The following is a 25,280-nucleotide window of genomic DNA, read 5'->3' as shown; positions in this document are numbered from 1 at the left end:
AATTCTGAATTTGTTCTGACATTAGTGTAAACAAAATAATCTTCCTCTAGTTTACAGCATGAAATCTATTATTTGCACAGTGCTAAAGAAAGGAGATTTTCAGTCAGCCGCAATACCTCCAAATTCTACAGATATGATTAAAGTTATTAGTGCCTCTTGAGAAAAGCTGCTTCAGATTGCCAGGCTGGCTGATTTATAGCTTTACTGATGAGAATCATAAGGTTTCCAGATGACCAGAATCTTCTCTTTCCTTCTGCCTCTTCTAGGCATTATGACAAACCTATTGTGCCTGAAGAGATGGGGAAATAAAATGCCAAGCTGACATGGAGGCAAACATGCTGACACAGCTCACAAAGGTAAGTCCCAGCTGCATGGCACAGAGGTTACTGGTAAATGTAATTCGAATGAGTCCTTTCATAACCCTGTTCAACTCCTCAAAACGCCAGTTTTCTCCTTAAGGTGTTTAATAAGCTTTATTCTCCCCTGAACCAGCTTTGTGCACAGTTTGAGAATGACTGTTCTTCTGGAGACTGAGGAAAACAGCGTCAGCTGTGGCAGGGCTCTTCATCCAGAAGGGGGAAGAGCTATTTTTTCCTGGGCATCCTCTGGAGGCTGGTTCAGCTGGAGAGCTGCTGAACACTGAGGTACCATTTGAACCCTTTTTTCATGAGGAAGGGAGTTAGAGTAGTGAGACACTGTTCAAGCCTGACAGTTTAGGCATCAACAAAAATACAACACACTCCAGTGATGTTGCTCTGTCAATGCTTTGGAACAGACCCCAGTAGCTCCTTGAAGCTGTGCTGACTGACAAGCTGCTGACAAGCCCAAGCAAGTTTGAGGGATGTTAGTAGTGTTACTGTCTCTGCTGTGTTTGAGCTGAGGTTACATGCAAATTCATGAGATGGTCCTGATAAGCTCTGCTTTAAGTATTATGCTTTTTGTCTTGCACATATTTCCCTTCTAGCATGAACATACTTGACCCACAGGCAGTGTGAAAAGACAACTGATAAGAATCTCTAATCCAATTGTGTATTTCACAAAAGAATCCTGCACGTCAATCCAAAAACTAGAACTGTCCCTGTCAAACTTCTGGCCCAAGGAGCTAGAATGATGTGATGGGAATGTAAAGATAAAGCCCAATCACCTGTACTACGTGATTATAAGTGCTACAGGATTACTGACTAGCCATGCTATTTTGTAACTGGAGAAATTATACTTCCAGTTTTCTTTATATTAATAGGAAATATATATATATTGTAGAAAATACCTTGTAGGAAAAGCTGGTACATTACATATTTTGCAATGTTTCAGTAGATTATATTCTTCCAGTATTAGCTCAATATTATTGAAATGTTCACAATGCTTGAAGGTTATTTGATTACCATATTAGCATATGCACAATGTTTACACAGCAAACCAGATTACATGAATTTTCATACTGATCACTAGTACAGTCTGACAATAAGAAGATAAACAAAAGATAGCATAAATCATTTTTACTGAAATTCTTCCCTCTGCAGAGCACAATCTAGTAGAACAGAAAATGCCCAAAGGCTTTTAGTTATTCAAGTTCATTTTGTGTAATTTTTTATCTACCTTCACTAACACTGTTCTCTTTAGCAGCCAGCCAGCACAGTGTGATCTGGCAAATGCACCATACTTAAAGGCCTATTTGCAATTTTCTTTTAAGATCTATTTACAAACAATTAGAAATGTATTGCCTCATCACAAAAACCTGTTTAAGCTAAAAACTGACATGGAAACCCTTTTCCTGAAAGAACATTTCTAAATTTTAGTTATTTAGAAATGAAGGCATCATCTCACAATTTGGCAGTTCTAACAATGGTGAGTATGATTTGCACCACGGCTTGTTAGCATCCTGCACATTTTTACGCAAACTTGTGAAGTATTTCTTTCTTATTTGAGTTTCAGTTCTGATCCGATTCCTGAGGTATCTGAATACCTTACTGGTTAAATATTTTAGCCTAAACACACTCCAGCAAGGAGAAGACAGTTGTTGAGCTCCTGCTACAGAAAAGAAGTAACTTTCTCAAAAGCACATTGGAAAGTCGCCTCAAAGAAAGGTCTGGCTTTTTGGTGTAATGTCAGTTGAAATTTTTCAAGATAATTATTCTCTTTTTGAGTTTAGTAAGCTAGATTTCTCATTAGTCTGACAACTGTGAGATCAAAAAGGAGATAGTCACCTCTCATCCACAATGACATGCACAAAACCAAGAGTATACCTGCACAGCCTCAAAACCTGTGTGTTCTGTGTTTTACTGAGCATGACAAACACACCTATGAATGGTTGGGAGGGAAGAGGGGAGACACAGCACCATAAAATATGGACAACAGCTAAAAAACAATGTAATCCACCTTTGAACTTCATCTCTTTAACCTAGATTCACAAACTTGTTAAAAAATTACCGTGATGAAGAAAGTAATTGTAAAAGACAAGGGGGTCAGTAGGGGGACTTATGTATCTCACTGAAACCTAATTCCCCACAGTTCCAAGAACTCTGTCTCTTCTCTCCACTAATGCACAGCAAGGGTGATCCCAGACTGCTGGAGGTCAGGAGAATGCCAGCACAAGCCCCTCTCCCAGTGCTGCAGCTCTCCAGGCAGGTACCCAGCCTGGGGTCAGAGCTGCTGGATCAGCTTCTCGCAGACCACCCAGGCAGCAGGGCCAGGGCCCAGGGGCCTTGGTCAAAGCACTTATCTTTGGAAGTACCTGAAAACCCAGCAGGGCCAAGGAAACACGAATGCAAGGAGATTATTTTTATCTTCTCTGTGCTGACAAGGTTAAGGACTGGGTCACATGACTGATGGGCAAACAAACATCACAACAACTGCAAGAGGATTTGAAAACCTGGACTTTAGAGGCATAAGGACTACCAAAGGTTGGCTGTCAGATAGACAGAAACCTCAGAAGAACTGCCTGGAAATGGAGAGAAAAACAGCACAGACCTCTGTTCAGTGTAAAGCAATACTAGTCCTGGCCTTTCCAGCCATCTGCCCATCTCCAAACAACCACAGCACAAACAGGCAGCTCTCATCTGGTGCCACTGATTCTGGGCTAGGGGTGACAGAAAACCATCAACTTTACAGTTTGTCAAGTAGGGGTGAGAACAGTGTGTTCTCACTGTTTTGCAGCTGTGAGCACTGGCACCACTGCTCACTACCCCACACTGAGTCAGTACAGACACAACTATGTAAGTACAGACATAATTCTGTTCTTTTAGATTACTTCTTCCCTCATTCAACCACTCCTCTGCTTTCTATTTTAACTTAGAAAACAATATAAAAACTTCTTAATTTTCCCCAAACATACAGCAAATGCTTTCTAATTGTTACCCTGAATCTATTTTATTATATTTTTAAACTGTCAGTATTGCCAAACACCATCCTCCCAGAACTATGTCAGAATCATTTTTTAATCTTGCCTATGGTAAAGGTTTCAACTACTTTTTCTTCACTCCAAAAACTCAGTTGTGTTGATTTTCATGCTTTTTACACAGCACTGGACGTATCAACATGTTACAAAAGAGAAGAGATGGTTTTATTTATGTGGTTCAGTTCCGCATGCAGTGTAATTAAAGCTGGTTCTTACTGTTTTCTATAGACCATTTGTGGCTGGCAGCAGACCATATGGGCAAGTAGCAGATGTTCCCTTTTACTTTTCCATATGACTGTATGAATGCCCAATATGTGAAAATTATTTTCTGGCAAGAGGTGTTGTGGGGAACTGTGGCTCCTTTTGTGCTCTACACATTTCACTCAGATTTCCTGGGGCTCTCCTTTTATCCCCAGGATGGTTATTCAGTTTCTTGGTGGAAAAGAAGTGAGAACACAGTTAACGCATGCAGGTTTTAACTTGGCAACAAATGTCTCAAGTGCACTCTAGGGAGAGGAGAGTTCATTTAGCTTTTTTAACCTTCCCCTGTAACTTAAGGACTGTTTGGTAGCCTTCTTTTCTGTGTTCTACAGTGCCCTGAGACATGGCTACACTCTGATATATTTTATATTGAAGTAGTAAGAGAAGCACCTTATGTTCTCATTGACACCAAGGTATTCCTGAAAACCACACAGCAAAGCTGAATGCAACGAGGACAAATACTGGATCAAGAACTATTATGAAGAAGATTTTTCTCCTAACTTTCAGGCCCATGTGAGCCTGAGGAACACTGCCCTTCAGCTTGCTTTGCCAAGTGCTCTCATAACCTTGGGAAAGCAATGCCACAGAAAGCCCAGCAAGAGTAGGGGTGACCAGAATGCTGGATTACAGCAGGAGCACAATCCACATAAGACTGCGAAAGACTTCTTCAGGGGCTAAGTGCCCTGCCTGGTCCAGCCCATAGCTTGTAAAATGCTATAGAGTCTGCTGGCATTAAAAGAACTGAATAAATGCAAGCTGTTATCACTTCTTCTGAGCACACAGATAATTACTCCAGAGACTCTTTAAGAAAGAGGAAGCAAGCCCAGTGCAATGTTTTTAAATAAATGTCTTTCTGGGATTTTTATTTTCCCCATTTTACTACAAAGTCAAAATTGAAGTAAGCATTCTGTTTTCCCCCTAAGCTTTTACAGGGATTCACAGCACATTTGCTCCTTAGCACTGTTTTTCAGATTGTGGGAGGGTATGCACTATTTTGCCAGGTAGGTGACTTTTTAAATAGTAGCATATTACATGTTCAGGAGTAACTTCCCTATTGACTAGGTCAAGCTGTGAAAAATCAGCCAGAGAGAAACATGGTTTCTCACTGGCAGCTATCGCTCAATAGTTTCTGCTGTTAAAAGGAGAAGTTCTTGTGAATGTTTCTGCTGAAGCTTTCAGGATATCTTAGGCCACATGTGCTATTCATTTAGCTCCATAATAATGGTTTCATTTACTGTCTGGAAGTAGGAGGAAGATACATGATCTTATCTTTGCATTCTCCATTCTTTCTGTGATTGGTAAAATAAGGAAAGATTAAAAAAACCAAACCGGATTGTCAGAAAGTCAAAAATATTACTGAGTCTTGCAATGCAATTTTGATTCTGACTTTGATAGCAAAAAAGGACACAAAAGTGGTCTCATATCCTATTATCAAAGGACGAAAAGTAAACCCAAAAGAGACAAATTAGTATGTGTTTCAGCATTCAGCTGCAATGCAAGATAAAACCTTCTGACTTCATTTAGCTTCACTAAAACCCCTTAGGTGGTGACAGCTGTGTGTAACAGGAAGGGATTGCAGTACTGAGCTCATTCCAGTGTTCCTGGCAGTTCTGTACACAGACAGCACTTGGTGGCTGTTGTATCTGCAGTCCATCTCAACCATCCCACACTCCAGCAGGAACTGGGAGAGGAATCTGGAAAAAGCTTTGGAATCACAATCACAATGGCGACCTGACATCATGCCCTTGCTCTGGTCATTCCATAGCATTCTGGGTGCAACAGTTAGCTGAATTCCTTAATTTTTGCATGACAGACAAGCTGACTGTGTCACAGTGAAACTCCACACCAAAGGAGGGTAATAAATATGCTCACTTAAAACCTTATCCTCCTGCTAGCACTGGGGATGTTTTGTTCAACTCTGGAGCAAGGAAACTCCCATGTAAATAACACACACTACACCATGCAGCTCAGGAATACAATGTGATCCTTGTCTGAGGTCTGAAGCTGTATGTATCACTGGTTTGGGGGATTTCTACCCGAATCCAGTAAATCTACAGCAGCTGTCAGGGAGTTTTTGGAAACAAGGCATTAAAATAGCTGTGCCCATCTTCCTCAAAATTTAGGCCACAAGATCATAAGAAATATCACAAAACTCTCTCTAATTTTAGCAAAAGAAGGTGTTAAAGTCAGGCAGTTTACTGTTTAAACAAAAAATCTACTTCATTCATTTGAAGAAAAACCTAAACGTTAGACTTATGAGCTGCCAAATGCAACACAGCCAGCACTGAGATTTCCATAAACATCTCCTGACATTGTACTGTCCTCATTGCAATGTTATGCTGAGGCACAAATATTCAGACCACAGATCTGTTAGATTCTAGAGCTTCCAGAAGACTCCAATAATTTAGGCACTGAAGCTGGTAGGAGGCAAAATGAAATGAAGCCTATTGAAAAGTTTTTCAGGCTATTTTCATAAGTTTACGTACTTGCATTTACAAACTCTTTTTGGGGTATTTTAGTATTAGGCAATACACGTTACTGTTTTTGAATATGAAAATGTGAATAATGAAAATATGAATACATGAAAAATGAAGAATTTCAGATCTGAATTTACTACCTTCTTACTACCTTCCTGCATTTTTAGATCATGGCAGAATTCTAAGTCTGTTCTCTGACCAGAGTGACAATTCCTTAAAGACTGAATTGCCTGTGACTGCCTGCAGCCAAGGTGAGACGTGGTGTAAGATATTTTTAACACTGCTACCAAAAGTAAAAAAGTTAGTGTGAACCACTCAGCAAATGAGATCCAACTATACTTTTCTCAGAGAAAAGGTCCCCTCTGAGAACGACCAAAAAAAGGTGGAAGAAGTTGATGAACTCTGCTCAATTTTTCTATCCTAACAATATTATTACTACATGTAAGTTCATAAGCAAAAATCACTGTAATGGCTCCAGAGCAATCCTGACAACATTACTGAGTTTAGTACAATGGGTGATCACAGCTCATATTCAGTGGAGAGACAGAAACACAGCTCTCCCTGCTATACAGTAAAGTACACTGGGGGCTCAGTGAACCAGAATCTTCCCCAAAATCAGCTCAGCAGCACTTGGATTTTCTGCCCATAGAGAAGTGGAGCTCTAATGGCCCTAAAGTTACTTTAGATGCATCTTTGAATGTTTACACCACTGAAGTCCAAATGATTACACCACTGAATGATTACACCACTGAAGTCCAAAGTTAACAAACTTCTGCCAATACTACTGCTCTTTTATAAGATATGCTCATAAAAATACTGACAAATACTGTGATTGAATTAAAGGGGAAAGGTTTTTCACTCATCTCTGATTTGTAACCAAGCATTGTACATTTTAACATAATTTCTTCTATTTAATCCAACATTGTCTAATACATAGGTTTTATATGACATCTATGCTTAACCAAGGCAGAGTGAAACTCAAAGCAGAAAATACTTTTCTACGACAAGAAAATATCAAATATGCAACTTGCTAGTACAGCAATTATTTCTGCTGTAAGTTTTCAAAGGGCGTAGGTGTACATGCTGAAGATCAGCAGTATCAAAATTATATTAAAAAACAGATTCAAGACATTAAAAAAAAAAGAGGAAAAAGAATGAACTAGAGATACAAATTGGAAATTAAATGATGGATGGAAACTTAGGATGAACTATGAGGGAAAGTTAAGAGAACAATGGTAGGATAAGAAGCAAAGATGATGGGACATGAAGTGACAGTAAAGGACTGTCTGCCAAAGGAGGTAAGACTAAAGATGCAGTATAGAAAGAAGAGATTTAAAGAAGGTAAAAGAGACTTCAGAAAATCCCAGACAGGATATTTAGAACAGCTTTCATTTGCTCATATATGTTGCCACTGAATCTGATACAAAATAATTAGGTCAAGATGGATAATTTAAGAGCAAGAAAATCTAAGGTTTTTTTCAAAGAACTTTATGCATGTATACAAATTATGCATATATTACTTCCTGGTTGGTGAGGAGCGTCATTACTTAATGGCACCATGGTTTTTTTTATGAAACCAAATGCTGCAAACAAAGAGGGTGTAAGTGACCCATCCCCACTAATGCCAGTGGCTTAATTAGTCCCTTTTCTAAGTGGAGCTGATGGATCCCTGCAGCTGATTTACCTACCAGCTGTGTAATTCTGCAAAAGCAGCTTTGATCTTCTTCACTGAATTATCCACTTCCTCTTTGATCATCACACGATATCTGGTTAGAGAAACAGTGCAACGCTGCAAGTCTTTTACTGACTTTTCAATGTTTGGCCCTAAAATAGAAAGTAGTCAGAAAATTTGTTTTAGTTTTTCTGAATGAGGCACCAGGAATAGTTCAACATATTACTTGCCCAGATTAGAATGAAGTCTGAAGTTTATTCTACTGAAGTCCATAAATCCAACTTTTTCATAGTCCCTCCCTAGTGTTCTTCAGTTTCTAAACATGTTTGCTGAAATGCATCCCCCAAATCACATAAATATTAGAAAGGCAGTATTAATTCAAATTATTCAGTTTAGTATGTTAAATAGAGCATACTGTTTAATTCATTTTGTTATAATTCTGCTTGTACTTTCCAACACATCTCTTTTTAACTTTTGTGAATTCAGAGGTTTTTTTCCTAGAGGCCTCAGCTGTTTTTGACTCCAGAACACAGGAACCAGAGACCCAACTTACCTCTTTTTTTGACTGAATCATCTGTCTTTGTTTCAAGTTGGGTTGACACACTGGGTGATTTAACTGAGGAAGATTTTGACTTTGGCCTGCCTAGGTTACACTGGAGTTGAACTGATGATTGAAGGGGCTCATGCTGTTCTACTCCATTCACAGTCTTTGGGTTTGATTCCACAGATACCCTCTGGCGTTCTCGTTCTCTGTCTGAAAGAAAACATTAAGGAAGAAAACAGGGAGTTGTAAGATTAAGAAAGGTATGAAGCCTTACTGTTTAGTCAGAATGACTTTATGTGTTAAGTCAGAATGACTTTATGGTGTTCTCCTGGCACCCATTCCACAGAACCTCAGAGAGCTATGACAACAAACGAAATTGTTTTGGTAATTAAACACTAATTGGAACACTTCCTTATTTCAACAGTTTATAAAATAAAAACTCAATAAAAAAATCAACTCTTTCATCATGCCAATGGGGAAAACACCTCATGACATAAAAAGCATGCTACCAATTACAGTATTTGCCCAAATATGCATATATATAGCACACACACACACAAAAAAAAATGTTCCTAATTTTACTAAAAGCATTTTAAAAGCACTGACTAAATATTCCTACCTGAAATACTTCCCTTTCCTGACTACAGATTTCTATCAAAAGCTGCTGCTAGAGGAACCAAGCAGGAAATGAAAGTATGTCAAAGATTAGGCTGCTGGGTTCAACAGCTTCAGAGGGATAAGATAACAATGCCTCAGACTGTTTGGCTGCCACAAGACAACTTGGTTTCCTCTTTCCAAAACTTCAAAAGGATTCAAGAAACTAGCATCATAACAGAGGAACAAGAAGCCAAAGCATGACTGTGAAAACTGACAGGCAAGGCCAGCTATTACTGCCACTATGAATTTTAGTTAAGGAAACAAACATAGAAAGTGATCTGTTAACTCATGTTTCTAATTTTTGTACTCACTTCAATGAATGAATGATTCTTCATTCTGAAGATACTTTTTATGCATCACTTTATTCAACTGATGATGCATGTTGTCTGGAGAAAAGGCACTTGTCAGATTAACAGCTGGATTACAGTCCATGGAATGGGATAAACACTACTGGGGTTGAGGGATATCACATGGACAGGCACAGCATATCAACTAGTGACTTCCTTCTGCCCTGGCTGGGCATTAGGACAGGTGGAAAGCGCATCTTGGTATATTTAATGGCAATCATGTAACACCAGAGGAACAAGGAGGAACATCAGTGCTCACATTTTAAATCAGCTTTTAAGGGCTTTAAAAGGTTGAGTCTGAAAACAGAAAAGGTATCTTGCATAAAACAGTATGTAAGAAAGTAATGAAAGAAGTCAAAGAAACCTGTGAAAGCAAGAAACACCACCAATGCAGTGCTCTGAACATGCCAAAGGTTTGATGCCAATGCCGGTCTCACACACACTGACGAACACTCCTGTGAATTACCACTAACCCTGTTCAACTCTGGCTGCATCTCACACTAATGCAAATAGAACATTCCTTATAAATCAAGGCTTTCTATTCTCAGTTGAGGCTGTCCTTGCTTCATAACTCTAACAGCCAAATAGAAACCAGCAATCTATCAGCTAACCTATAAAGAAAGGCCAGGGCTCTTCAGGTTCTGTCCCTAAGATTTGATCTTCTGAAATTTGTTGTTAACCTGCATAACTGTTTTTACTGCATTTAACTGGCAGCTTTGGTACACTTGTCAAGACAAATTACAAACTTGACAGCCTAAAGAAGGTCACCTAGAACACTAATTATACTCTAAATTAAACTTTTTGATCATCTTTTGTCTGCAATATACTTTGACTCTGTTTCTTCCAAAACTACACACAAGCTACTTTGAAACCCAGCAGAAAGACGACCAACATAGGCTAGCAAACAGTAGTTTTGTCTGCTGCAACTGAACTTTCAAATCTGACTGAAGATAATAAACACAACTAAAAATAGATTGAGAAAGTCTGCAGCAAGTCTCTGAAGACTTGTACCAGCTAAGACACATGTATAACAAAATCTAGGTACAAAATCTGTCAAATATCTGCAAGAGAAGTCAAAAGCCTGGATAAGAGTAACTGCAAGTAAGCTGTTACATGGTTCAGTATGTGGTGGCTTGGAACTTCAGCAGCAGTCTATTGTGTGACATCTGCTGTATTAACAGTCAAGTATGACCATACCTGCCAGATAATGGCAGCAGCCCAGGTTAACATGCTCTGAAATATGCTGAGCTGCCATCTTCAAAATGAGTGGTTTATCTTTTTGCAGCAGCTTGCCGTTCGACACTTTTCAAATCAAGTGAACCTCAGAGATTCTTTGGCTAAAGGAAGAAAAAAGCCGTATGTTCCCTGAGATATAAACAGGAAGTTTGAAAGATTAATTAAAAATCTTCCTAAATGAAAAGTAAGCAGGGAAGAGATCAGGATCTGATTTTACCAAGGTCCCTGCAAAAGCAATAGCACGGCAAGGCAACACTAAATATCCTTTCACTGCATTCACACCACTTCTTTATAAAGCAATACACAGCAAGGGTAACAGTAATTAAAGATGTCTAAGCAAAAGAAAGATGGAATAATGGCAAGAAGTAAGCATAACTGAACTAAAGGCAAATAATCAAATGTCTCCCTCCCTAATTTTCTATGGAGAAATGCTGCATCCTCCCTTCTGGCTCCTGAAGCTCCTTCCAGGCTGCCAGGATTTTATGGCTCTCAAATTCCTCACAGACCGGGAGTTGGTATAGGTAAAGCTTAAACCTCATGTTCCTCATGGGGAGGAAAGTATTAGGGACTCTCAGCAAACACCTATGATCCTTCTGAGCTGTGAGCCATCTGAAGGAGATGGTGAAATGACTACAGTAACATTCATTTGATAGGGAAGGAACCAAAACAAACAAGGCAGACAAGGACAATACAAAGGAGATTACAACACAAGAGAGAGCAATATGAAACAGGTGCACTTTGGACTCACGTCAACATTTTGCACTTCTTTAGAAGAGTCTGTATGACTTGCTTAGAAACTGCAAGGGCATAGCTGCTGGCCCCTGAAGGATCCTGATCACTTCAGCACAAATGTAACAATATGAATATAGGTGGCTTTTGACCCTAAGTAAGTAGTTATTATACTGACTGCAAAGAAAAGGATACTAGTGCAATTGAAAGTGAAGAAGAAATTCTTTTCTTCTCTCTATTAAAAACTATTGAATTTGAATATTAAAGTTTCAGGTTTTCCTGTCTCTCTATTTCCTTTCCTTTCTGCCTTTTTTTTTTGAAAGCCCTCTCTCCCCCTTGTTATTGAAACAGGAGAGATGCGTTTAAGTTTAAAAAAAAATTGTAAAGCTATGATAATTTCTCATTTGCCACTTGCAAAAGCAAAGAAAAATTGAGATACTTTTTGCCCTTTATATGTACAACTAACCCTTTCCTGTTTCAAAGAGGAAAAAAAAGCAAGACTCAATCCCACTGACCCATAAAAAGATCACTAACAGCATGAGTACTGTTCTTGCATTCTGTACCCCCTAGAAAACACTCCCCATCCACAGGCAATTAAGTCTACATATCTTTATTCATGCATGTATCATTAAAAAAAATGCCACTCTAAGAAGACTGATTTATACTACAAATGTTTGTGTCTTGCAAAATAAGTGGCAAAAATGCTTTTAGTATTATGGAAATGCATAATTTTCTGGTTTATGGCATATTTTATCCAAAGTTAAGTGGAAGTCTAGCAAGGGCTGGGAGCATATCTCTGGTTCTTAGTGAGGCATCAAATTTTTAGGACAAAATTTCTTGGTAAGTAGTTTGTTTGGCTGCTATAGGTTGCATAGTCTTCATTTAATTAACCAGAGGCTGGCACCACTAAAGTCATCTGAAAGCAGCAGATAAATAATTTCAGGGCAATTATTACTTTGGCACATTCCTTTAAAATGGGGTTTGAGACCTGTATTTGCAACCATGGAAAAAGGGATTTCAAGGAAAGGTCTTAAGACACAGGAAGAAAATACTAACAGCAGCAATAATCCAGGCCTGGCAGACTTCTGAAATGTGAAGAGCTGAAGAAACAGTACAAGTACTAACAACAACTAAATATGAGTTTTATGAACTTGTAGGCAAAAGCATTCACAGCTTCTGCCCCAGAGCAGCGAGTTTGTTCACACTGGTGTGGTGTAATCCTAACTCTGTACTTAACCACAGTGAGGAAGAACCTTCTGTGTTACTGCCCCTCCCAGTTTCAGAAATGGTAACTAGATAACTAGACCCTGTGAGAAACTAAGTGCATGTACTAAAAAGCTATCAGAGTGCCTTTCCACACCACAAAGGCCCTCCCTTCCCTGCTAAGAAAAGCCAGTGGAGGTCCTCTGTGACTAGCCTGTGTAGGGAAGATGAGAAAATGAAAAAATGGACTAGTTTGGACTAAGCAATAAAGAAATCCAGTAATATGCCATAAGCTCATAGTGCTCAGATCTTTACCCCATATGAGGGACTTAATAATTTTACTAACAATTTGACACTCAAGCCACTTTCTAACTCTGCATTCTTCTATATTTCTACCTGTAATATTCTGTATCAGCTGGACTGTCTATAGGAGAAGAAATACATTTTACAAGGAAACATATTACAAGATGAATAGTGTGCAAATATAAATCTATTGGCATGACACTGATAGTTATGTGCATTATTTTTCCACAAAAACATCTCTATAACATCTTCATGGCAATAAAAACACCATAATCTTTATGTCAATGAAGGCTTGGCTACTGCCAGTTGGAAATGCGCTCTCTGTCAGAGGAACTGACCTCTGATTTCTGGAGAGTCCAGTGCCGACCCTACAAATGCAGAGCCTTTGTTCTCAAGAGAAGTGGTTTCCAGTTTCTGATTGGCAGAACCACGGCCAGAGTTGTCCTTAGGGCATCCATTCATATGACAATCATTTATTCGCTGAGGCTCTTGAGATGCCTTCTCAGGTCCACTATTCTTGTTTTTAGGATCTTTATTGCCTTGGTGCTGTTTAGATTTGCTTCTTTTTCTCCTATTATTCTAAATGGAGAAATATCACAAGAACAGAGACATCACTCAATGAAAATCATACAAACTCAAAATACAATCAGTAAATTGAGCACTGTAAGTGGCTGTGACTATCCAGGATACAGTTTCTTACTAAAAGTGTTTCTGTGCATGGGCTGTTTTGGGATTTGTCCTGTGCTTGTCCAGAGTCCCACACCCAGGTACGCACATGAATGTTCACGTGAATGAACAATTCACTCAGAATGGGATTAGTGAGACAATGACACAACACTAGGACTAAAAATAGTACACACATTTGCTTTCAAGTACTGTCTACAGGAGTGAATTAAGTCACCTGTGCTGGAAAAGGCCAAGTACTGTCCCAAAGCAGCACAATTCAAGTACAGACAGCTGACAAGTGATTTAAATGCCTTGACTCTCAAGAGCAAGTTCTTACCTTCTTTCTCCCTGTCATATTCCATTCCTTTAGAACTTGAGCTGCACTGCCTAGAGAAAGATAAAACATTTCAACAAAAGTTCAGCTATGAAAAAGAACCAGTGTGTTCATGATCAGTCTCTAGTCTCCTAGATGAGGAGCATTTCAATTTGTTGTGAATTCTTTTATGTGGGGAGAACAAAATGGACATTGCTGCCTTTCTCCTTCTCAGTTACCTGTTTTGATTTCACTGCTTACACTGGATCGTCTGCTTGGCACTACTGGCTTTTTATGCACTTCATTGCAAAAAGTGATTGTGTGCCTAACTTAAAACACTAGCGTAACACCCAGAAAAATGAACACTCAAATCTCTTACCTGAAAAGGAAAGTATCTCAGCACCCAGAGTCAACAGTGAGTACACTAAATAATACACCCTGAGCATCTGAAAGTTTTAAAAACTTTTGGCATTTTTATCACATATTTTCTATGTGTTACCCGTCATCTTCAGAAGACTTAAGAGTATGAAAAGTAAAGAATTAGCATCCAAAAGAGTAATTTTGTGGACTCTTGCATAAAATCTGCATCACACAAATGCGGTAAACTTAAGCCTGGCAGAAAAGAATGATAAACAATTATACTCAAAAGTAATTACAGTTATACTTGAAATTCTGCCTGTCAGCCATAATGAGTTGCTTAGATAAATTTATGGAACAAACTAGGCAGAGCCTTGGTCAGACCAGTGTCTGCTGCCATGTTAGAAGAAAACTCTTCTCCTAATTAACATCATCATTTTGTTCTCCTGTAGCCGAATGCCGAAAAGAGATCTCATGATAAGCATGCAGTCTGAATTGTCATCCAAACTACTATGGCAGCATCTGCTACAATAATATTTTTAATCGCTAGCAGGTTAAAGGTCTTCTGCTTGAACTGAACAATCACTTTACCATCACATCACAAATCTAGTAAATACTCAATTATTTGCCTTTTCAAGTGGATTTCATACTCAGCCATTCTTCTCAATCCTTTCAGCGAAATCTTGATATTAGAATTAAGAAGAATTGCTGTTTTCAGACCACTATGAGTTGTCAACCTGTATTCAACCAAAGACATGTGACGTTTTCAGATGTACCAAAATTACTTTTCTATCACAATAAACCAGATCCAAGATTGTATGGTGAGCCTGTCACACACAATAGGAAAGATTACATATCTTGCTAAGCCAAATCTGTTAAATTGTGAAAAAACTTGCACGGAATCCATCAAAGCCATGTTTTATTTGCTAGATGACACGGCAATGCAGACAGAAGGCTAAGACAACTTCTATTTTGTGTATAACTATATACATATTTACAATTAGTTACACACACACTTACGTACATGTAAGTACAATTCCCTCTCCTAAAGGTACATCATCTTTTGACAGGCACCATGTTTCTGTATGAAGTAATAAACATGTGCTCCCCATTTTACTCCATGCTGCTGAAAATATGTGATTTCATGTGACAGCTTTGATAACTGTTTTCACAACAGCAACCAACATCCTTTATGTGTTGGCTGGTGGTCTTTGCTTTGCTTCCCTGTGAATACTATGCATGCTGAGAGTTACTTTGGGGATGCATCCAGCTAACTTCTGTTTCTTCCAATTAGAAATACACTAACTGTCCAAATCCCAAAGCCCTCATTTGAATCCACCACTATATTTTCCTGAACACTTCTACAAAGCAGCTGAACAGACCTTCTGATTATGCTTAATTAGATAAACTAGCATAGCAAATTGAACCCTCCTCCATTTAAATAAAATTTCACATATAGAATAAAATTCGTAAAAGAGGCATCACCTAAATGTCACTCCAGATATGAAGCAGGATAGGAAACTAAATTTGAATACTTCTTGATTTAGCAAGTAGCACCTCTGAGAGAAGCACTGCATGGAGGTGGCTCAACCTTTCCACTCAGCATGGCCACCCCAATGTTTTTCATTGTAGGACTTCTCAGCGAGTGTTATTTCAATATTAGCAATTTTTGTCATTCATGTGAAAAAATATTTCAATTATTCATTCTACCCACAGTGGCAACTACGTGGATACGTATATTTTCTGCTCTTTCCAGACAGTAACAAATATTAGCAATTTTCATATACTCCCTCACAAAGACTTCTGAACAGTAATCATGAACTGGTGAAGTTCAAAGATCATCTGAACTCAGGTGTAACAGCTTGCTTTTCTTCATGACTTTATTGCACTTCTTGCAAAGCTTGTGTTTGCCCTGTTTCTTCCTTACAGCAGGTGGTGACACATGGCTGTGAAAGCACTTCCCCTTTTGAGGAACCACTGGAAACAATTCAGAAGTCACAAGCAAGCTATGGTAACTTATAACAAAATAAAGGGAAAGCAACTTGCTGAATAGTCATCAAACAATTCTCCACTACCTTCCCCAGGACATACATTACAGAAAAACAGAATTATTGTTCATTAGATGCATCACACTTTCCTTTTTCTCTGTGTGTGTGCACAGACAAATGCAATTTCAATACATCCCCTCAGAATGTAACTGTCTGTGCAACTGCCTTGAAGCAAAAAGAACCATAAAGATCTGATGGAAGAATTTTGATACATTTATAAATAGTCCACACTTTGCTTGCACCTGCTTTTTTGCATATTGGTAATTCCTAGTATACGATGATGCTTTTTGGCTGATACATTTTAGTAAGTTATTCCAAATCAAACCCAAAAATATTTTGAAGTAAAATAGGCATGAATTAAACAACTTGCTGAGACAGGAAAAATGAAATGTTTTTAAGATATACAGGGCCATTTGAGACCAATGAACTTCTATCATTTATGTAACCCCAAGCTACAAAAATTTTGAAAAAGATTGCTCATGGTATGCCATTACTTCTGCAAAGGGTTTCTCACCGATTCTGGTGGAAGTTCAAAACACTTGACTTTATATATTTACCAGGAAAGTGATATTAAAATACAAATGACCTTTCATTAGAGGTGGTCTCATGATGCAAAATACAAACATGGGTCCAGGTTTAAATGGCTCGAACTTTCATTGGAGTCTTGGTTCAGCCATTATAAATGTCAAGGCTATTTGCAAAATTAAGACTGAGGTTTGAATGTCAATGTATGCATCAAGTTCAGGGGTTTAGGGGCCTGGTTATGTGCTTCAGAACTATTCCAAATTGTTCTTAGCTATTGTAACTTCAGTAGTGAATAATTTCCTGACATATTACTTTAAAAAGCATTAACTTTCATGCAGAATAAAGAAGCAGGTCTGCAGTAAGAATGGCTTCAAGAATGGCAAAGTCACGTAGAACAGATGAACAACCATGTCAAACTTGTATTGCGAAGAAGCAAAGATGCAGACAGGAGGACCAATTTTTTATAATTAACAAGTTCCACACATCAGATTTCAGAAGAACCACAGAATATATTTTGAGCCACTAGAGACAACAAATACTTTGGCATGTGATTGAATTCCTCCTGCATTAGTGAAAAAGGTACATTTTACTCACCATCCATGAAAGCTTGAACAGCCTTGTCAACATTGTTATCAAATTGCTGCAACACCAGAACTATCTCATTATTGCTTTTGTTCGGAACAATTGATCGGATTGCATTGATCTGTAAGTAAAGGAAGACAATCACATGAATTTATCATACTCCTTTAGACCTCTGTGCCAATGCATGTTTATATAAATTCCTGTTACACTGACGTGCTCACGAGCACACAGCAATGTATCTATCTGCACAAAGCAATACCTATCCTATCCTCACCCAGCCATGCAAATAACGAAGCAATTTCTTCATGACATCAAATCACAGAACTGGTAGCCAGTAATCCTGGAAACAAATCCTATTCTGAGTCACAGCAGAAGAACTAGCTTAATTCAACTGACAGAATTCGGCCTTATGCTTCTTTCCTAAATGGTCTATTTGCTGCCAAGTGTCTCAACATATCACCTACGCAAATTTTAGTGAGCACACAACTTCTTCAACAAGGTTCTCGCATGGCCTTACTACATCAAAATTATGATTGATTTTTTTTTGGCATCTGAAAAATAGTCATATGCATGAAAACAGTCAGAGGCTAAAAGAGAACAATATAATTTTTAAAAGTTCTAGTGGCTGCTCAACATGATTTCAGTTTGCTGTTCCATATATAAGTGACCAGGAAGCTTGTGTAACAAAATCCTGAACAAAGGACATGGGATGCTAAATGCTTCCTTTGGGAAACTGCTGATGGATGAGGTGTTACACCCACAGATGACTCTGGCATGCAATGCTTAAATTTCACAGCATTTGCTACTGCTATACTGTCAGTATTCAATGATACCAAATGGAATTCAACTCAGGATGTTTTAATAAAATATTCCTACTGGAATCACATTATAATTTATTTTCTCACCCCTATATATTATAGCTGAAAGCAAATAGTTACATGAAATCTTGTTGCTATTTTAATGCCATAAAAATTTTATTAGATCAGACCAAAATAAAAATATTTAAACATAATTAGCAAAACAAAAGCCTATGATAAAAAATGAGAGACTGCCAAACCAGTTTAGCTGTTCCAAATTAGCTTTATGAGCTTCCCTGTCAAGATATCCAGCAAGTATTTACAATCAGAAACTTGTTATTGTCCTGCAAGTGTTTATATGGCACCCTCCTTTGTCATCTTTCTGTGGGAATACATCCTTGATTAGGTGTACTTTATTTACTGCATCCCAATGTCATCATGCTAATTGTGAAGCAGTGTGGTCTTTTTATTGTACTGTGAAATAGAAATGCGAAAAAGTAATACATTAAGGCAGAGCTGTTTAAGGGCATTAGGCTGGCTCACATGGCAAAAGTATTCACACTACCTTGTCTTAGCTGCCCAGTTAGGTGCTGAAGGACAATCTCTATGGATTCTCCATCAACAAGAACATCAGAAGGTGATTGAGAGAACTCAAGTGCTCAGATTTGACCAAAAAATCTTATTTTGCTGTAGTACGTTCACCCCATTCCTCAACCACTGCATTTCCCGTTCCTGTATACTACCACAAACCAGGAATCACGGCATGTTCTCTCAATGGGACAGCTCAGATTCCTGATGCCTACTGGACTCAGTGACAGAAGTGCAAAAGGCTCATGCTAGGCTTCAGTACATGTTAGTACAGCTACTTAGGATGATTTACTGTGCTCTTGTCCATCATCTCATCACACCCCTCTCTGCAGCTTCACATTTGCCCACAGTACCTCTCAGGTAGCAAGTCTAGCCTTGGACAGTCCAGGGCAAACCCATAATTTAGGCAGTGGAGTTGAAGTGCTTGTCTACTTCCCAAGGACCCTTTCCCACAGGCCTATCCCATTGTCTGTCTAATGCTGCCACGCTATGACTGAACCAGGCCAGCCCACAAGCTCGGTCCCCAGCCAACAGAGGCTGCTTTAGAGTATCTACTAAACAGGGGTAACTTTATGCTGAAGTTCATACAGACTAGGCTGACAAGTGGACTGCTTGAACCAGATGTGGGTGTTGCCAGAAACTATGCAGAAAATCCCCTGTCTGCTCAAGTTTCTCTCTTCAGCTGACATGCATGCATGGGGAAGGAAGTAATGAGTATAGCTCTCCACTATGTACTGCAGGCAGCCAAGTGAAAACGAACCCAAATCAATAGGATGTGAAGAGAATGCACTGGAAAAAGGAGTTAATTAATCTAGTGATTGTGGGCACAGGCATGCTATTTACTGATAAAACGGTAACAAGTGTGAACCGAGCTGGCTCCACAATAAAAGTTGGCAAAGACACTTTGCCAAAGTGTCTACAAAGGTAGAGCAGGCTACAAGCTCTAGTCATTTTATGTTCAAGCTCGTAGCTCTCAAGTATTTTCACCATGTGGATTACATCTTCATATTCTCACAAAAAGTTCCCCTCTTCTTTCACAATCATGTGAATCGTCTCTCTGCCTACTCAAAATTGCATAATCTCCTTGTGGTAACTGCTTACAGGAAAACTAGTAAAAGAAATATCTAGAGTATTCTAACCAACTTTAAACATAAGCACAAGGATCTCACATGGCTCTTAGGTCCTACTTTGCTATGAAAGGTCTGCAAGCCTCAGGAAGCATCTGGAAACAACCAAGGGAGGCTAAGACCTCACTCAGAGGATCAGGCAACTCACCACACAGTGCACTTTGGAAACTTCTTAAAAACAAGAAGAGTATCTGTAGGGTAGAGGACATTGACACACAAGAACTCAACCATGCAGACTATGTTTTAGACTACAAAATCAACCAAAGACTTTCTGTTTGTACTGTGTGATCGTTGTTAAGAATTTTTTCATTATAGAAAAATGAGAATTAAAAGCTAAACTATGTTGAATCCAACTAATACTATAATTAAATACAAAAAGGTTGTGGAAACATTCTAGTTGTGAAGATAAAAAAAAAAACAACAGGATGATGATCTTAGGAAAAATGCTTAACAGTACAGAGAAAACAAATTTAGCATATGACAACACTGTGGACACAGCCCTGGTTTAGTTGGACTACTAAAAAATTCGATTTAGGGAATTAATATACTGTAAAGCTCAACAGTTCTACTGCCAAAACCCAACAATATTTTTTGTTGACTGTTGCACAAAAAATACATTTGTTTATCTATTTGGAAAATATAAAATTTTGAGACGTTTAAGAAAATAATTCCTCAGGAAAAGAACATCAGATTGCAAAGGAAAGCATCCACGACCTAGGAAATCCCAAATCAGAAGTTGCTTAGACTTTTTAAAACTGCTTCTCTTATGTATGTATGTATGCTGTGATACCCAGGATACCTACAGGATAAAGTTTCTCCTTTCCAGATTTGTGTGGTGATTTATGTGAGTACATGAAAACTAAAATTTGCAATCAATAGGATGCATCAAAATTAATACACACACATACATACATATATATAACCATCTCAGTTCAGAACCAAAAGAACAGAGATCCCAAAAGGTTTTGCTCCAAAACAAAGTATTTTGTCTTGTAAATTTTTAGGAACAAAACGGCATCATGTTACCATACTTCTTCTGGAATTTCAAAGACAGACAACAAGTCTACAACACATACACTGTTTTACAAATGTTTTAATCCAGAATACTTTGGAACTGTTGTACACAAGTAATGAAAATGTCAGCAATTTCTGGACAGAAATTACTGACATGTGCTAACAAGACTCAGATTGTGACCTGACAGTGTATCTGGGAGGACAAGGTATATGAAAGGAGACAAGGTATATGGAAGGAGACCAGGCTATATGACAGCCTTCACCTAGAAATGCAAATTTCAAGGTCCCTGATATTCTACCCCTTAGTCCTTTAACCCTGATTTCAAATATATATGTAGATTTCTGAAGCTCAACTCTGTCCCCTCATGCAAAAAGTGTCCCATTTGTTTCCAGAAAGGGACCTAGTGATAAAAAAGGGAGGGATGGGAAACTTCCTGACAGCACAGGCCTGACACAAATGCACTTCTCCAGCTGTAGGTCATTAAGAGATCTAACACAGACTGTGATGAACAGAAGCATATCAAAGCTCCAGGAATGCTTGACAAATGCAAGATGACAAGGTGGACTTACACTGAAGGGCTCAATGTGATCTGGATCTAGCCACTCCAGGTATGCTGGCTCCTCTCTGGTTCACCTGCTAGCTCAAAACAGCCCTTGTGCTAGTACAGCTATACACCTCACCTGCTTACAAACCTCCAGCTGCTTGAAAGAAGTCCATCACTTCCCAATCAAAAAAACTGTATAGAGCTCATTTTTATTACAGATGTGATAGGATGATGCCAGGGCAGGAGGTAACTCCTAACTTTCTCTCTCTAAACTGATAGTCCTCAAACTCAGCAAGAATATTCATCTTCTTAACATGTAAGAAACAGATTAACTACAATCATCTGGTATTTATGACTTCTCAACAACAAACTCCTTTAAAAATATTTAGCATCCTAAAGGATGAAAAGAAGTACCAGAGCAAAAGAATCTCTTAACAGTAATAGTACTGCATTAATGCCATTCTGCAAAGGCTAACAAAGCAGTCTACTTTATTAGATTTCCATTTATGTGGGAGAAAACATTTTTTTTTCCTACTTACTGAAACCCGATCATAGGAGAAACAGCATTACCAGACTAATTATTTTGTGAAACATCCTGTTTTTATCCAGTGTAGATTTCCAGTGAGCTACTGTCATCATCTGGATGCTAGACAGCATTCCAGACACCAAGAGAATTCAGTAACATACCTTCAGAACCACAGATAATTAATGCTATTAATGTCAGCATTAGTTGAGAATCTGTCATTGACAGCAGTTGAATTCCTGGGCTTTCCCTCCTGCAGCCTAACAGGAAAGCACATTACTTTGTTTACTAAGAAAACTTTCTCAGAATTTCAGCTTACAAAAACTACTTTGAAGCAAACACAGATCTAAAATATCAATCTGTGATCTTGAAAAAAACTATACAGTCAAGAAAATGAAAGTCAGAACCCAGGTCCACCTCCATTTAAACCCACAATCCAGAGCTCAAGTCCTGCTAATGCTTGCTGCAATTTGAGCCAGACTATGTCTCATCAGGACCAAAATTCCAGTCATGAGGATGTTTTTATCTGTCTCTTACAACAAATGCTGAAGACTGCCCAGAAGTGGAATCAAAATTGAAAAAGGTTTCAAGTGCCCTCAGATAAGTGTCTACCTCAGAACAAAAGGTCTGATCAGATATACTTGACTACTTTTCTGATAATTACTGTTAAACATCTCACTTGGGGCAAATTTTTGGGTCACCTAAAAAAAAAAAAAAAAAATATATATATATATGCACACACACACACATACATGTATATATATATATAAAATGAATCAGGAACAGGTTACTTCTGAGGAATATCGCACACAGGAAAGGATGCTGAATTCTACCCTCTCATGGTAGCTTACTCTAAGTCCTCATAAACACCCATCTCACAAGACTTTCCAGGTAAGTCAAGCTCAAAAAGAAACAGAGCCTGCCTGGAATTTGTGACACCAGATTACCTATTCCACATGCAGAACCAAGCTGACAGTGATGTGTACTCCTCTAAGCCCTTTACTTTCTCTGTCAAGTTTCAAATGGTTCCCAGGCAACTGTAACAACATGGACTCAATCACTGCCTGTTTGCTGCTCTGCTCCATCTGGTCCCCCTTGGCATCATCTCAAAGAGGATGTTTCTGGTGAATAAGTAACATATCCGGGGTTCAGAGAGTTTGTTTATGTATTTCTGACATAGTGACAAATTAAACTTCTTTGCTGAAAGCTCACGGCTGTTCTGAAACCCCTAAACACAGCTGCTCTAATCCCCTTGAAATAAGTTACTATTATGGTCCCTTAGAAATATTCTAATTCATGCTTGGTTAGGAAACCAATGCTGATCCACCTTCACTTTGTACTAAACATTAAGAGCAACAGATTTTCTCTAAGTCAAGAACTAAATTAATTTATAAGTATGGTTATCAATAAACAAATTGACATTAGACATTTCCTAATTGACATTAGACAAATAGACATTTCCTACTTTACTTTTACTGCATGTCAGTAGCAAATTTTTATGTACACATATACATCATTCAATTCCATTACACCCCCAAATTCTCCCAAATCTTGCAAGTGAAGCAGGGAAGAAGGGCTGCCAGCAGAACACTGCTGGTTTTGATAATCTAGGAATTTAGCATTAGCAGATGTCCTGGCTACAGTAAGCAAGAAAATGCATTTTAAAACCACTTTATGATAGAATTTTTAAAAAGGTTTTGAACTTCTGCACAAACATATTTCATGAATACAATTTGACTTGGTTGTATTAAGAGGCTATTTCTTACATTGGAGATATTTTTCCAGAAGCTTTACTAAGTTCATCCTGACAAACTGAACAAGTATTGCTAATATTCTCTTAGAGCAAAATGACAGCTTTGATCAGATCTGTGCCTTTCTGCTACATGATCTGTTCATCACCCTCATACTAGGAATAAATGATCAGAAGGTAAGCCCCAAAAAAGTTCTACTTGCTGCAGTAAACTTCTTTAGGCACTGGTCATGGATTTATTATTTCACCCTTATCCATCAAATAGAAAGCCAGACACTCTAATATGTTATTTCAGGATTCCTGAGAAGTTTGGCTTAGTAAGAACTGTTCTACTTGAGTGATGACAACACTATTTACAGACATGAGTCTGCGATATCCTTAATCCAAGTTAAATGGCTCATCAAGTGACAAAAGTGCATTTTGATCAACTTTTCTGGTCTTTGAACAGTCCATCTACTTCAACACATAGGCAAAGAACAGCTGCAAAGGTCAACTTTAAGGAGAAAGTGAAATCACAGATTGCAAACTATCTGCTTTGGTAATGCATGATTTCGTATTTACATACTACTTCCATTCCTTCCACTCTAAATCCTAACTCTTTCCTTACATGCTGACTATTGCTTATGAAAACCACATTTATGGTGTAATGCAAACAAAACTGTGAAACCTCCAAAACCACATCTGAATGAAATTTCCTTCTTGCAGTGCTGCCCATCTGCTCCTCCAGCTCTGACACTTGAAATGACAAATAAGAAAGCAAGCCTTTCAGGAGAACTTCAGCAAAACATCACTCCTAGCAGAATCTCAAAAGGAGAAATTTCATCTGAATGAATATTTTGCTAATTCCAGCTGACAGCAGATCTTACAGCAAATAAAAAAAAATAATTTTTTTTTTTTTTAAAAAGATGGGCCCAAAAAGTTTAAAGTTTAAGTTTAAACAATTCCTGATATTTCTTTGGATCAAAACCAAAGTCACATGCCAGAAATGAATGGTTATTCTGGGGAGTGCCTGATACTCTTCTCTTGTTAAATTAAGAGGGCCTAATTGTTGCAAGAGACAATACATCACTTGTCTTCCTCATTCCAATTGCTTCTTCTTTGGAAGCCTTATAATTCAGAATCTCAACACCTCTTCTGGTGATGTACTAGGTTAATGCTTGAATACCTCCTTTGATTTTATGGATTTTGGATGCAAGCCGATGAGTTTAGCTCATTTTAAGTGAACTTTTATGCATATGATCTGAACTATGTATAACACTCCATCTCTGAAAATCCTCACACAAAAAAGAAGTCCTTAATTATTTGCAGGCACAGAGATGATTATGAGTGGTATCAGAGGTAAGAGGGAGAGTGGTATTGTGAAGGAAGACTAGAGCAAGGGTCAGGGCAGAGGGAATTATTCTCAGAGAGGTCCTGATGGTAAACTTCTTATACTAGTTATGCACGCAATTAATGACCTTTGTGTCTGCTGAAATGCAGAACTTCGGTTATTCCAGAAAATCTGTGGGTTATGCGCATGAAAATATGGTAATTGAAACAGTCCCGGCTCCCCCACAAGAGTATCACAGCTGCAGGAGTCTCTGCCAACTATGGAAACTTTCATTAGCCTTCCTAACATCACA

The 25,280-nt window shown here is 38.4% G+C and overlaps 1 protein-coding gene across 8 annotated transcripts in view; it reads right to left on the bottom strand.

Annotated features, from left to right (window-relative positions):
- SPATS2L (spermatogenesis associated serine rich 2 like) overlaps nucleotides 1–25,280 on the bottom strand; it is a 79,158-nt gene that overhangs the window by 14,710 nt on the left and 39,168 nt on the right. For 7 of the 8 annotated variants that reach the window (XM_053947917.1, XM_053947921.1, XM_053947920.1 and 4 more), the window contains 5 exons: nucleotides 17,327–17,435; nucleotides 13,827–13,876; nucleotides 13,162–13,402; nucleotides 8,358–8,558; nucleotides 7,821–7,956 (listed from right to left, as the gene is read on the bottom strand). In XM_053947917.1, the coding sequence (XP_053803892.1) occupies nucleotides 7,821–7,956; nucleotides 8,358–8,558; nucleotides 13,162–13,402; nucleotides 13,827–13,876; nucleotides 17,327–17,435 (737 nt within the window). The remainder of the gene's footprint in view (nucleotides 1–7,820; nucleotides 7,957–8,357; nucleotides 8,559–13,161; nucleotides 13,403–13,826; nucleotides 13,877–17,326; nucleotides 17,436–25,280) is intronic. The other variant, XM_053947924.1, reaches the window with a different exon arrangement.

This window comes from Vidua chalybeata, chromosome 7, assembly GCF_026979565.1.
Source record: "Vidua chalybeata isolate OUT-0048 chromosome 7, bVidCha1 merged haplotype, whole genome shotgun sequence".
Lineage (NCBI taxonomy): Eukaryota > Metazoa > Chordata > Aves > Passeriformes > Viduidae > Vidua > Vidua chalybeata.
This window is presented reverse-complemented; position numbering and strand designations above follow the sequence as displayed.